This window comes from Nuphar pumila, chromosome 17, assembly GCF_984573655.1.
Source record: "Nuphar pumila chromosome 17, dmNupPumi1.hap1.1, whole genome shotgun sequence".
NCBI classification, from domain to species: Eukaryota; Viridiplantae; Streptophyta; class Magnoliopsida; order Nymphaeales; family Nymphaeaceae; genus Nuphar; species Nuphar pumila.
The window spans coordinates 12980165-12993034 of NC_143265.1; the positions used below are offsets into that span (position 1 = coordinate 12980165).

At 37.7% G+C, this 12870-nt stretch overlaps 1 protein-coding gene across 2 annotated transcripts; it reads left to right on the plus strand.

Moving 5' to 3' along the window:
• Positions 1-1554: 1554 nt before the first annotated feature.
• On the plus strand, positions 1555-12308 carry LOC149811668 (trans-Golgi network-localized SYP41-interacting protein 1-like). 2 transcript variants are annotated; one of them, XM_089993828.1, is made up of 8 exons: positions 1555-1690; positions 1901-2706; positions 2803-5982; positions 6870-7686; positions 7785-8425; positions 11457-11601; positions 11694-11775; positions 12072-12308. In XM_089993828.1, exons 2-8 carry the CDS (start codon positions 1945-1947, stop codon positions 12172-12174), a joined length of 5730 nt encoding a protein of 1909 aa, XP_089849954.1. In that variant the 5' UTR covers positions 1555-1690; positions 1901-1944; the 3' UTR covers positions 12175-12308. The 2 variants fall into 2 exon arrangements, with proteins under 2 accessions (XP_089849954.1, XP_089849955.1); XM_089993829.1 differs by having other exon boundaries at positions 1555-2706; positions 7791-8425.
• The last annotated feature ends 562 nt before the right edge of the window (positions 12309-12870 follow it).

Below are 12870 nucleotides of genomic sequence, written 5' to 3' on the forward strand. Positions count from 1 at the left end.
CAATACTTTAAATTTTATAATTTTCCCTAACAGTTTCTACAATTGGTGTGAATTATGGACACTTAGGTTCCCACCTTCCATCACCAAAGTCAGCAGTACAGCTGATTAATCTTATTCGCTTCCTCCTCGCTTCTTCCTTGTTTTTTTTTGGTTTTCATGTTATTATTTATTTATCTTTAGCTTCCCCCCTCGCTTCCTTCTCTTCACTTCTCACTAGTTTCTTTTGCATTTATTTTTTCTCTTCTCTGCTTCCGCTTCATGCATCGCTTACCATCCTAGTGACAAAAGTTAAAAACGGCAAAAAATATCATTTTTTAAACACTTGTGAGAATTTGAAAATTTTCATAAATATCACATTTTTGGCAAAACCTCAGAAATAAAAAAATTAAATTTTAAAAATTTTAAAAATATTTTTTATAAGAAAATATTAATAAAACTTATTTAAAAATAAAAACACACTGTTGTTCATGGTAAATATCATGTTTAAATCACGGTATTTATGTTTTTTTCATAAATCTCATAATATTTTGAAAATATCACGAGAAATTACCGTTTTAATAAATCTTGCGATATTTGTCACTATGCTTTCCCGTATCCATTTCACATTTTGGTAACTATGGTCGATGCCTAGTTGCAAGTAAGGCGGCAAATAGATGGGGTTTGGTTAGACCAGTGCTTCGGATCAGACACTTTATTTTTTAATATAAAATTTTAAGATATTTGATGTCTTGATTCATATTTACATGTAAAAAGCTTGTTTTGTTTTTCTTTAATTGGATCCAGTATTCTGTCCCATATTTAACCCCACACCGTTGAATCTTATTCAGACCAAGATCCAGATCTTATGTACAAAATTCTGGTTCTAATTTGGATCAAGATGATCCAACTCATATTTGCACCCTTAGGCTGCCGAGTTGCAAGCAAAGGAGTGTACATAAGGATATACATGAATCGGATTTTATCCGATATCAGACCGAATTTGATTCTGTTTAGTTGCATTCGGTAAGCCAAAACCATGTTCGATAATAACCAGATGCGGATATGGTTTTGATTTTGTGCAACCAAATCCGACAAATATCCAAATCTATTTACATCTAAAAAACCCAATCTGGTACAAGGCTTTCACCATTCAAATCTGAATCCAAATTCGAATCCGTTTAGCCAACAACTGATTAACAACCGATTAGTTGAATATGGTATTTGATTACATCCGATCCGAACCGTTTAGTGTACTCACAAATATTTTCTCATGAGAATCTCCGAATATTTTTAAAATCTTGCGTTTTTCCAAAAATATTTGTGTGTAAAAAACAGTTGGAAAATTCATTTTCAACTTTAATGTAGCTCTAAAATCACAGCATTTTCACAAGAAATGGTATTTTGAAAATATTGCAGTTTTAACTGCAAAATAACAACTAGCGAAAATATCGCATTAAAATGGTAGCATTTTCAAAATATGGACGATATTTATGACCACTTTACAAAACGCACCGGTACCCATTGACCCCAAACGAATAGAAGGCTTGCTCTCAGTAGTTCGCACCAACGACCCTCGATGGGAATGCACCTCTCTTACGTGCTGGTTGTTGTTGTGGTTGCCCAATAAGGCAAGCAATCCGCAGCCCATCCATCCAGAGTTCACAAATTCCTCGCTTGAGTAGTTGATAGAGAGAGAGAGGGAAGGATCAAGGTATGTTTACAATTGACCACACTCACGTATTGCCATCGTTTCCTTTTGGATATCTGAATTGTGCTTCCTTTGATCTTGGCTTGTTCTTCGTCTGAATTGATCAATGAAACGGGCAATTCTCATGATCGGATTGAATGGAACGAGATACGACCATCTTTGCTTCTGCTACTGAATTCAATTGGTGCACTTTTTTGCTGTTCGGAATGGAAGGCGAAATGGAGGAGTAGAAGGAGAACGAGAGGTGTTGCGCAGATATGTCCGACGGGGAAGATGGTGCGCCCCGTGACGAAGAACAAACCGGCGAGGCGAAGGATGTTGCTGATTCGAACGAAGGCCCTGATGCCCAATGTGGCGCGGCGGGCGGCGGCGATTCGGATCGAGGCGTCGTCGTAGAGGTCGCGGATTCGCTTCCATCTGCTGCTGCTTCTAGTGCCGGTGTTGGCGCCAGGCGGGAGGACGATGGTGAGATTGAAGATCGGGTTTCGGGTGGTGTTGGGGATGGATCTAGTCATGGCGTTGATTCGGGATCGACGGGCGATTCGGGCGTTGCACAATCGGAGTTTGGTTCGGGTAGCGGAGAAGAAGTCGATGGCGGCGAGAAGGTAATGATTGGATCATTGCAAAATTCTGGTGTGGATGATGCCAGTGGTGCTCCTCCGGTTGTTGATGGGGGACTGGCGGATGATGCTAGCAAGGAAGAAGCCTTCGTCGATGCAACGGATCAGTGGGTTCCTGTTGAAGTGAGGAACGAACGCCTCGAGGAATCGATTGTGGTTGTCGATCGTGGCGAGGTTCAGTCGATCGATGACAGCCTTTATCAGGGTGAGGATTCTAGTGGCAACACTAAAGATGTGGCGTTTGGGATGGAGATGGAGCAGCAGGTGCAGGATATGAGGGATCAATTGGTTAGAGTGCGGGACGAGCTCGAGAGGACGATGGCCGAGAGAGAGCAGATGAGGAACGAGCTTGAAGAATGCAAGGCCTCCTTGAACATTGCTTGCTCCCCATCGTGGCAGGTGAGTTATCTTCTGTACCATGTCAAAGGGTTTTTCATTTTCGACATTTCTTTTTTATTGGTCCCGATAATTAGCTATGCTGAATTTTGAGTTCAGGAAGAAAGGGAAAGATTCTTCAAAGAACTTTCAGATCTTCATCACCAGCTGGGAATGCTAAGCGAGCAGCAACTTGGGCTTCACGAGGACAACGATGGACTGGTGAATCGGCTTCGCGAAGCAGAAGAAAGGGACGGATTACCAGCGGCTTCCATCTCCGACACGCCTGTGCACCTGATGTTTGAAGATTGTTCAAAGTTTATTTCGCACACGAAGAATGCTTTGAGCGAAAGATTGCAATCCGATGGCACGATTCGGGAGCTTCATGCTGTTCTGTTTACAAAGGACCAAGAGATCGAAGATCTCAATGGAAAATGGAATGAGTTATACAGGAAACAAAGCGAAGCAGTGGATTCTAATCTTGAGCTCGAGAAGGAGCGCGAAGGGCTTAGGGAACAAGTAATCCAAGAATCGATAGCACATGATGTTGCCATCTCTTACATGGGTTCCATGCAGCAAAACTTGGCTGAGCAAGAAGCTTCAGCAAGAGCTGTAGCCGACGCTCGCATCGACTGGGAATCGTATCTTGATACCTTCTGCCATGGGTTGTTAGATTCTCTCGTGAAAATAACTCATAGCGAATATGAATCGGTTACTTCTGTTGAAGAGAGAGTGGCTCTTGTCCAGAAAGATGCCATGACACTTATCCAAAAGCATGAACAGCTACTTCACCTAGTTGAGGATCTTGGAAGATGCTTGATTGAAATTGATCCCGAGACCACAATGCCGGACGAGGAAGATGCCAGTGTAATCGTTGATCTAGCTCACAAACAACTGCTGAAGTTCAGAGGAAAAGAATCTGAGCTGAATGAGGTGATTGCACAGAGAGCTGTGCTTGAAGAAGAAAATAGGAAACTGCTTGAGCAGTTGGACAAAGCTAAAGAGGACCTAGAAGCCTTGAATGCAGAAAGGATGAAAGCTGGGGCAGACCTTGAGCAGTCGGAAAAGAAGTATCAGTCTATAAAAGAAAAGCTCAGTATGGCAGTGACTAAAGGCAAATCCTTGGTTCAACAGCGCGATTCGCTAAAGCAGTCGTTAATGGAGAAATCAAATGAACTGGAGAAATTCTTGTCTCAAATTCGAGAGAAATCTGATGTACTAGAGATGGCAGAAGCTGCGCACAAGGAGAATGCTGCTATGATGGAAAAAGAGCTGTCCAGAAGTCAGGATTTAGTGAACTCGCTTCAGCAATCATTGTCACTGAAGACTTCATTCCTTCAGAAAACCGAAGAGATCTTGTCTCATGTCGTTATAGCTGAGGACGTTCAATCTGAGGATATCACAGTAAAGTTACAATGGCTTGCCAACCAGAAAGGTGTTTTGGAGGATCTCTTGTTGGAAAAGGACAACATTTTTGAGAAACTGAAGGGCACCTTATCGTACTTCGACTTGCCCCAATCTGTATCATCGATGGAATTTGTGTCTCATGTGGAGTGGCTGGGGAAATCACTGTTGCAGGCTAGGGAGGAGACTCTGCAGTTGCAAAATAAAATGAGTGAAAGCCAGTCAGCTGTGGAAAGATACAAGTCCGAGTTGTCGGAAGTTCAAAAGGAGGTTGATGACCTCCATGCGAACCTTCTGGCAGAAAAGAATACGAAGGATTATCTTCAGGAGGAATTTAACAGCCTTATGTCTAAGCATAAGGTAATTATTGAAAAAACTGATTTGATGTCGTCTGAGAAAGATGAACTGATCAGAAGATTGCTTGAGGTTGCTGGTGAGACGATGAATCATGAAGAGCTCCCTGAGCAGTTGCCGGATTCAGGCATACTTGAAAGATGCTTTGGGAAGATTACAGATAAAATCCGTGACTCTTCTAATGTGAGTGAGGAACTGCAGAGATTGAAAAGCTCATTAGATGCCAAGGATCAAGAGCTGGATGGATGCAAAAAGATGTTCGATGAAGCATTTTCAAAAGAAAAACAACATTTGTCAGAGATTACCGATCTAATGAACGAGGCTCAGAAACTGGCAGAAGAGGTGGCAGCTCTGAGAATTGAGAGAGACGTGCTGCAGAAAGAAATTGATATGGCTGGTGATAAAATCCAAGAGCTTGAAGAATGCAAAAAGCTGTTGGTGGAAATGTCTTCAAAAGAAGAGGAACGTATGCTTCAGATAAACAATCTCATGGAAGAGTTGAAGAATCTGGCAGAAGAGATGGCAACTCTGAAAATTGAGAGAGACATGCTCCAGAAAGAACTAGTTAAGACTGAGGAGAGATCAGCATTACTGAGGGAAAAGCTGTCTATGGCTGTCAAGAAAGGCAAAGGGTTGGTTCAAGAAAAGGAGAGTTGGAGGCTTTCTATTGACGAAAAGAATGCAGAAATTGAGAAGCTCAGATTGGAGCTGCAGCATCTTGAATCTAGTTGGAAGCTTTCTACTGATGAAAAGAATGCAGAAATTGAGAAGCTCGAGTTGGAGCTACAGCATCTTGAATCTGCACGTCATGAATACGAAGATCAGATAATTAGGCTGTCAAGCGACTTGAAACACATCCCAGACCTTGAGTCGAATCTTGCTGAAGCAAACAATCAAAAGTCTCACGTAGAACACCTTTTGCTTGAGAGCAATGGCATGCTCCAGAGGATTATGGCTTCTTTAGAAAGCATCTCTGTTCCTGGTGATTTCATATTGGAAGATCCTCTAGATAGGGTGAAATTGATATCAGAGCACATTCGTGAGTCACAAATTCAAACGGACAGTGCTATGGAAGAGCTAGAGAGGGCAAAGGAGGAAGCTAGTTTTCAGGCTCTCAAGTTAGTAGATTCTTATGCAACTATTAAAACCCTACAAGATGCATTCTCAAAAGCAGAGGCAGATCTATCTGTACTTCACAAGGATAAGGAAAGAGCGGAATTAGCAAATGAAACCGTAGTTGGTGACTTACAGGCCAAGTTGTCTGTGTGTATGGAACAGTTAGCTGGAACCCAGTCCAGATTAGAAAAGCAGACTTCTGAGCTAAATGATCAGCTTAATTGCCTGCAGAACATGAAAATCAGCACAAACAAGCTGCTGCATCATTTGACAGAAAGGTCTTCAAAAACATTTGATGGGTTGAGGACCATCGAACTTTTGCTTCAAGAAATAGCGAATCAGATAGGTCAAACAGAGGATTCAGCATTGTTGGATGAGAAACATGCCTCATTGCAAAACTTTCAAAGCCTAGAACTCATTGAGCAGGTACTGCTACAGTACTTTTTTATTTATTATGGCCTTCACACGGATCTTAGGATCATCATAAGCTCTTTCCTTTTCTATTACCTTCTCTTATCTGAGAGCACTTATTCTCTTTAAAGATTCTATTTTCTAATCGATCCTCTATAAAACAAGCATCTTGAATGCAGAGAATTTACAGGTAAATATTTGGTAATCGATAGTATCATACTATCTTGCAAACCCAATTGATTTTCTAAATTTAACTAAAATTAAGCATTTTTTTATTAGAATATTTTGATAATTGGACAGTTTTTTTTTAAATAAAAAAAACAAAGGCCTAAATTGCACAAAAATTTTATGATAAAGTTTCAGGTTTTATCATTTTATGTCAAAATTACTCCATCCAAAGCATATTTGCTAGTGAAAAAAAGAACATGATAAACACCTGTAGGGTCTGCTTAATTAGATACATGCGCAACTATGGGTTGATGTTTCTATTGGTAGTACCATATATTTACCATATATAGTTTCATTGTAGTTTCATGTCCTTAATTTTTGGCACATCAGAAGAAGCTCATGCAGTCTTTGGGTATGCTTAGAATGTCTTTTGTATTGATGCTGAAGATAGGAAATTGTGAATCTTAACATGCTGACCACGATGAAATATGCTATTTATTTTAATCCTTTTGACACATGAGAAAGCCATACAGAAGGCCTTTTCTCTTACTTTGAAATGGTAAACCCATTTTTCTCTTTTGGTGTTCATTCCTTTGTCCATTCTTGAGGAGTTGTTTGCATCTGATTCTTTATTTTTGTTTTTCTAAATAAGTAAAAAAGTAATCCATTCTTCTTTGTTGATTAGCATTTTATATCAACATGTACATGATCAATTTGTTCTTTCTGCATGTCAGAAATATTCAGTCAGACAGCTTTCTCCAGGCCCGAAGTGTGATGACCATCTAAACGATATGGTTTCAGTGCATGAAACAAATGTAGGGGAGACTGACAGGGTGGAGAGTGTAAGTTCTGACTTGGATGTGAAACTTCTGTGTGATAAATTTGAAGATTACTCAATTTCTCTAGACCATCGAATTGGGTCTCTGTTACAGCAGCTAGAGAAAATGAAAAATAAAGTAATATGCCTGTTAGATTCCATGGGGTGCTTGAAGTTAAATGTCAATGATCTTGAAGCCTATAAGAAAGCACAGCAGACCACAGTATCAATCTTGCAGAAAAATATTGGTATTTTACTTTCTGCATGCACTGGTGCTACACAAGTGCTGAAGAATACGGAGAACCATGATCTACTAAACATTAACTCCAAGGTCCATGTAACAGACTCAAGTTTTGACAAGGATGCAGAAGCACATCTAGGAGAAACTGTTTCTGCTGATGATTGTGTAAAAGCAGCAGAGAGCCTGTTATTGGTTGCAGGAGATGTTAGGCATCAACTCCAGCACTTTCAAGATGTTGATAGTAGAAGGTGCAAGGCAATGGAAGGGTTGCAAAATAAATTGATAGAGGTTGAACAGGATTTGGAAAGTGCACTACAAGAGAGAAATTTAAGCCAAACAAAAGTTTCCCAGTTGGAAGGAGATCTAGAAGAGCTGCAAATTTCCTGTCATGCATTGACATGTAAGCTGGAGGATTATCAGAAGAAAGAGGATGCACTAAGGGAAAAGGAAGTGGAACTCTCGTCTTTGTACCAAACCTCAGTCAAAGATCAAGGTGAACACCTGTTTGATACTTGGCTATTGAAGATATTTATTTTAGACCTCACATTGGCATTCTACTCTTGTTCTATTAACAGCTTTCTTGGTTTTCAGGAGCAGATTATATCCAATCCGAAGCTCAAATAGTATCTCTTTCCGAGAAAGTGCAGCAGCTTGAGATTGACTACCCAAAGACAATAGAAAGCTCAGTACCTCCAAGTCCCATGGACAAGATCTTCTACATACTTGATTATTTTCCAAAACTTCAGCAAATGGTAAACACTTGCATCAATGAAGAGAAAGAACTTAAGGCAGTCCTAGCAGCTCAGAATTGTGAGATTGCACATCTGAAGCAGGAATCTGAGAAAATTGTCTCCAATAATCAGGACATGGAAAGGAAAACCAACGACTTAACCAATCTGATGTCAGGTGTGGAGAGAATAATTCAGAAACTGGGAGGACATGAGGCATTGGCAGATAAGAAGCCAGTTAGTGCAAGGTCACTTTTGCAGGTATTGGAAAAGATGGTAATAGCAGTAATAATGGACACTGATAGCTCAAAGTTAAAAACCCAGGAAATGGATGCCAAGCTGCACAGCTTACAAAAGAAAATAGATGATCTATTAGCAAAGAATAAATTACTTGAGTCTTCAGTTCTGGATCATGAAGCTCCACCATATGTCATCCATGAGAGGAGTGGGTATGAAGCATCAACTTCAGTAAATGGGTCTGAGATATCTGAAATTGAAGATGTGGTAAGTTTTATTCTTTTATTTCTTTGAATCTGCTTTGCCAGTTTATCCAGTTTTCTTTAGGTTTATTCATTTTATTACCTTATCGAAAAAGCAGAACGAGTTTAGCTTGTCATTCTAAGTATTTAAGTAGTCCAGGTAAAATGGTACTAGTTTGTGCTATGTGAAAAAGGTTTTTTAAGTAGTAAAAGAAAAAAGCTAGTTTGTGCTGCATAAAAAATATTTGGTTGTCATGTCATAGAATTGGTGTTCCTTTTCCTGTATAATTTACAATGAAAAAACAAACAAACAAAAGATTTTTGTGTTTATTTGATTTATGTTGATATCATTAAACCAGATTTTGTAGAACTTAATTCAAAATTAGGTAGATGTACCTAACTTTTCGCATATAGGAATTCATCCATAATCCTCAAAATCACAGGGGTAATTAGTTACAAGACTATAACAATCTTTAGTTTCTGCCATTCATGTTGGAACTTTGTACGTGCAATTCTGGATACTTTCTCAGTTCTTACATGGAAATAATTAGCCAGCAACCTTCAGAAGATCTCCAATTTCAATAGAACAATGTGTTTCCAGTTCTTCAAGAAAGTTATATATTATGTCAAAGTCCTTTTTTCTTCCACATATTGGTTCTTTTTCAGGAAGATACAAAACTACTTTTCATATAACCTAGTATATATATATATATATATATATATATATATATATATATATATATATATATATATATATATATATATATATATATATATATATATATATATATGTGTGTGTGTGTGTGTGTGTGTGTGTGTGTCTCAATAATATGGGTGATCACTAAATATCTGAAAAATCTTTGTGAGTGACTATGTAGGGATTCTGGTTGAAAATGGAAAGACAAAAACATGAAAATTTCAAAAGCTGACAAAGAATAAGGCACACTGACATTTTGATATTTTTCTATGAGAAGAGACCCTTCAGAAAGACAGCTGTAAAAACAATGATGGGTATAAGTATTTGATCATATCCGAACTTACAATAGCTTATAGGACTCTGGTAGACTTAGAAAATTGATCAAGAAAAAGGTTAGAACTCCTTTTTTTTTTTTTAAAGGGAGGAAACATATCATTGCCAATGAAGACACTGACAGTAGTTACAACTTACAACCAAAAGATCAAATTGTAAGAGATCAAACTTCAGATTAAATCTAAAAATTGGCCGTAGCCAACTAAGATCGATTTGGTTCAGCTTATACAATGATGGGTATAAGTATTTAATCATATCCGAACTTACAATAGCTTATAGGACTCTGGTAGACTTAGAAAATTGATAAAGAACAAGGTTAGAACTCTTTTTTTTTTTGAAAGGGAGGAAACATATCATTGCCAATGAAGACACTGACAGTAGTTACAACTTATACAACCAAAAGATCAAATTGTAAGAGATCAAACTTCAGATTAAATCTAAAAATTGGCCGTAGCCAACTAAGATCAATTTGGTTCAGTTTAGACACCAAATATAAGACCTTAGTCAAGGATGAGATTATAAAGTCATACCTAAAGGACAAGGTGGGGAAGTTATGTATTCTGTTTTTTTGTCTGTTCAGGTTGGAACATGCGACATTCTAAGGGTGCTCATTACAAAGAGTAGATTAATTGTCCTTGTGTCTTTTCTATAGGAAAAATAATGCAGCCTTGAATGCCTTCATGGACCTTAGTTGACTAATAAAATCTCACTCGTTATTGTTCATATTAATGATCATATTTATCTTATTTAATCATAGTATGATTGCTAATATATTTGACTGCATGTAATGAGTATTGGGAACATATGAGCGTCTATCTCTTAGTGCCCATCCTTTGTGCATGTACATCTTTTATGTGGTGAAGTTTTCCAGTTATGGATTTTATTTATTTATTTTGGAATATCTGGAGAAGGTCAGATATCATGATCAATCATAACATCAGTTGTTCTTTGTACCTGATCCATCTTGGGTTTTACTTTATATTATCTTAAACATTCACCATGCAATTGTCATTGAAAATATGCTTGCCTGTTGGCTGCCTGGAAAATCCTGATCTTTCACTGAGCAATGACAAGTTGAAAATCTAGCGCGATTACATCTTGGAAGATGCCTATTTTATTAGGAATCACTGAGAGTATTGTTTGTTACATTTCATTTCCCATGTATATGTTTCTTCAAAAACTGGAAAGCTATGTCACATAGGTGCTGATGTGGATGCGGGTGCAGATATGGGTGCAGATGCGGAGATGTGGCACTTTTAAAAAACTTGGGTTAGGGGGTGCGGGGAGGGTGTATATATATATATATATATATATATATATATAAATAAAATTTTTAACAGTTTTAAGTTAACACTGCCTGTATGTGTGCATTTATGTATTTATATATATAATATAGATAAAATTGAACTTGGTTAGGGTTAACTGAATCTACTTTTGGACAGAAATGGACCTCAGTGTGGTTGACTCACCAGACACAAAGGAAGTTGTGTCCAAGTGTCACATACCCTGTTAGAAGAGTCTGTATTACATAGCTGGAACGGTTTTTCTGGAATGTAATTAAAGAATCTTTAAAATGTTTTGCCTTCCTATGTGCATAACTTCTTAGGGAACTATTTTGAAGGGATGCTGAAGTGTGATCTACTACATTAGAGAGAAATGACCTCCCTTGCATATATGTGACATTCACTCAGTGTAATCAGCATAATTTTCTATACATTATCTCGTGTCTTGGGTTATCATCAACGTTCTCCCGTAAGTTTGTGGTCAGCTGGATGATTGGTTTGTGTTAATGCAAATAATATGAACATTTTTTATTGGATCCAACCGTTCTCTGTTAGATCAGTATGTCGTGAATGCTTTTGAATAAAAAATGGTCACTTTGGTGCTTCTAATTCTTTTATATATTCCATTTCCCTTAGCTTTTATGAAGTGACCGCTTCCATGCTTTATGAATTGGACGATACTCTGCATGTTTGCTCTTCCTATTTTGTCTATTTCCCTCTGATGGAGAACTGTCTTTTCTCAGGGGCAACAGAGCAAGAATTCAATTCCTAACACCTCTCCTGCTGCAATTGTGAGGACAATGTACAAGGGATCAAGTGAACACCTTGCTTTGAATATTGATATGGAATCAGATCACTTAGTTAATCACTATGAAGATGACGATAAAGGTTGAACTTTTGATTCAGATTGCTTTATTATTCATGCATGGTGCAAGCAAAAATTGGAAGTGCTTTATTAAATATGAGTAATACTTATGCAGGTCATGTTTTTAAATCTCTCAACACATCTGGCCTTATCCCAAAACAAGCAAAGCTGCTTGCTGATCGCATTGATGGTATCTGGTAAGTCTTGGGTTTAATTGTTTTGTTTCTTGCAATGGTTCTTAGGTCCTTGATGTTTATGAGAGGTTTATCTTTTCACTCCCATAGGCTAATTCTGAAAGCCTGAACCAAATCTTCCTTGTGCTAGATCAGCAACACATGCAAAAAAGAAGCTTAAGACTATATTGATCTTGGAGATATGAACTTTGGTTTGAAGATTGATGTATTAGAATTTTAGTTTGTTCGTTTGTAGTCTATTTTCATCTCTATTTATCGTCTCATTTAATCTCATCAAGGATTTCTCATATGCTTTTTAGGGTTTCCGGTGGGCGCATTTTGATGAAGCGGCCTGGAGCTAGGATGAGCCTCATAGCTTATTGGATTCTCTTGCACATATGGGTATTAGCTGCCATATTCTGACATTTTTCTGTAGTCTATCCTTGATTCTGTTAAGTGTATCATAAATGTAGGTCTTATTAATCTTTTGTTGCATGTAAAGATTCTATAATTTGTTTGAAAGAAGTGACTCAATCATATGAGAATCATATGCAAAAGAAGGTTCCATTAAATATTGAAAGCTAAAAAGAGGTGGCAGGTACATGAGGAAATATGCTGTTGTCTGGAACTAGTAGCCAAGACTTGGCAGGAGTTGCACAGGACAATGGAAATGGATAGAAAAATGTGTTCTTTTGTTTTCATTTTGCTGATTGTGTGGCGAAATTCTGATTTCTGAAATTTATAATTTAATTTATTGATTTTGACATTTGAATTCTTGAAGCTATTAAACCATATGCATTGTGAAAACCTAAATTTGTAATATTTGTTTTTACACAAAAACCCAAGTATGGAGGAAGAATGTAAAGAGTTGTTTGTAAACTAAAATCCAAGTATGAGGGAATGATGTTAAAGTTTCAATGGTTGATGGTGTTGCATCATAAGAGACAGACCATCTTTTTCTATTTTTGATATTTCAGGAGTTTGGTCATTGTTTGAACCAAGGTCTGTATAGTTACCCGTACCGATCAGGCCAATAGTAACACTGTATTGTATTGTATCATAAAATTTTAATAAAAAATTTCAAAAAATTAGTAAAAATTCTAAAAAAGCCATATTACA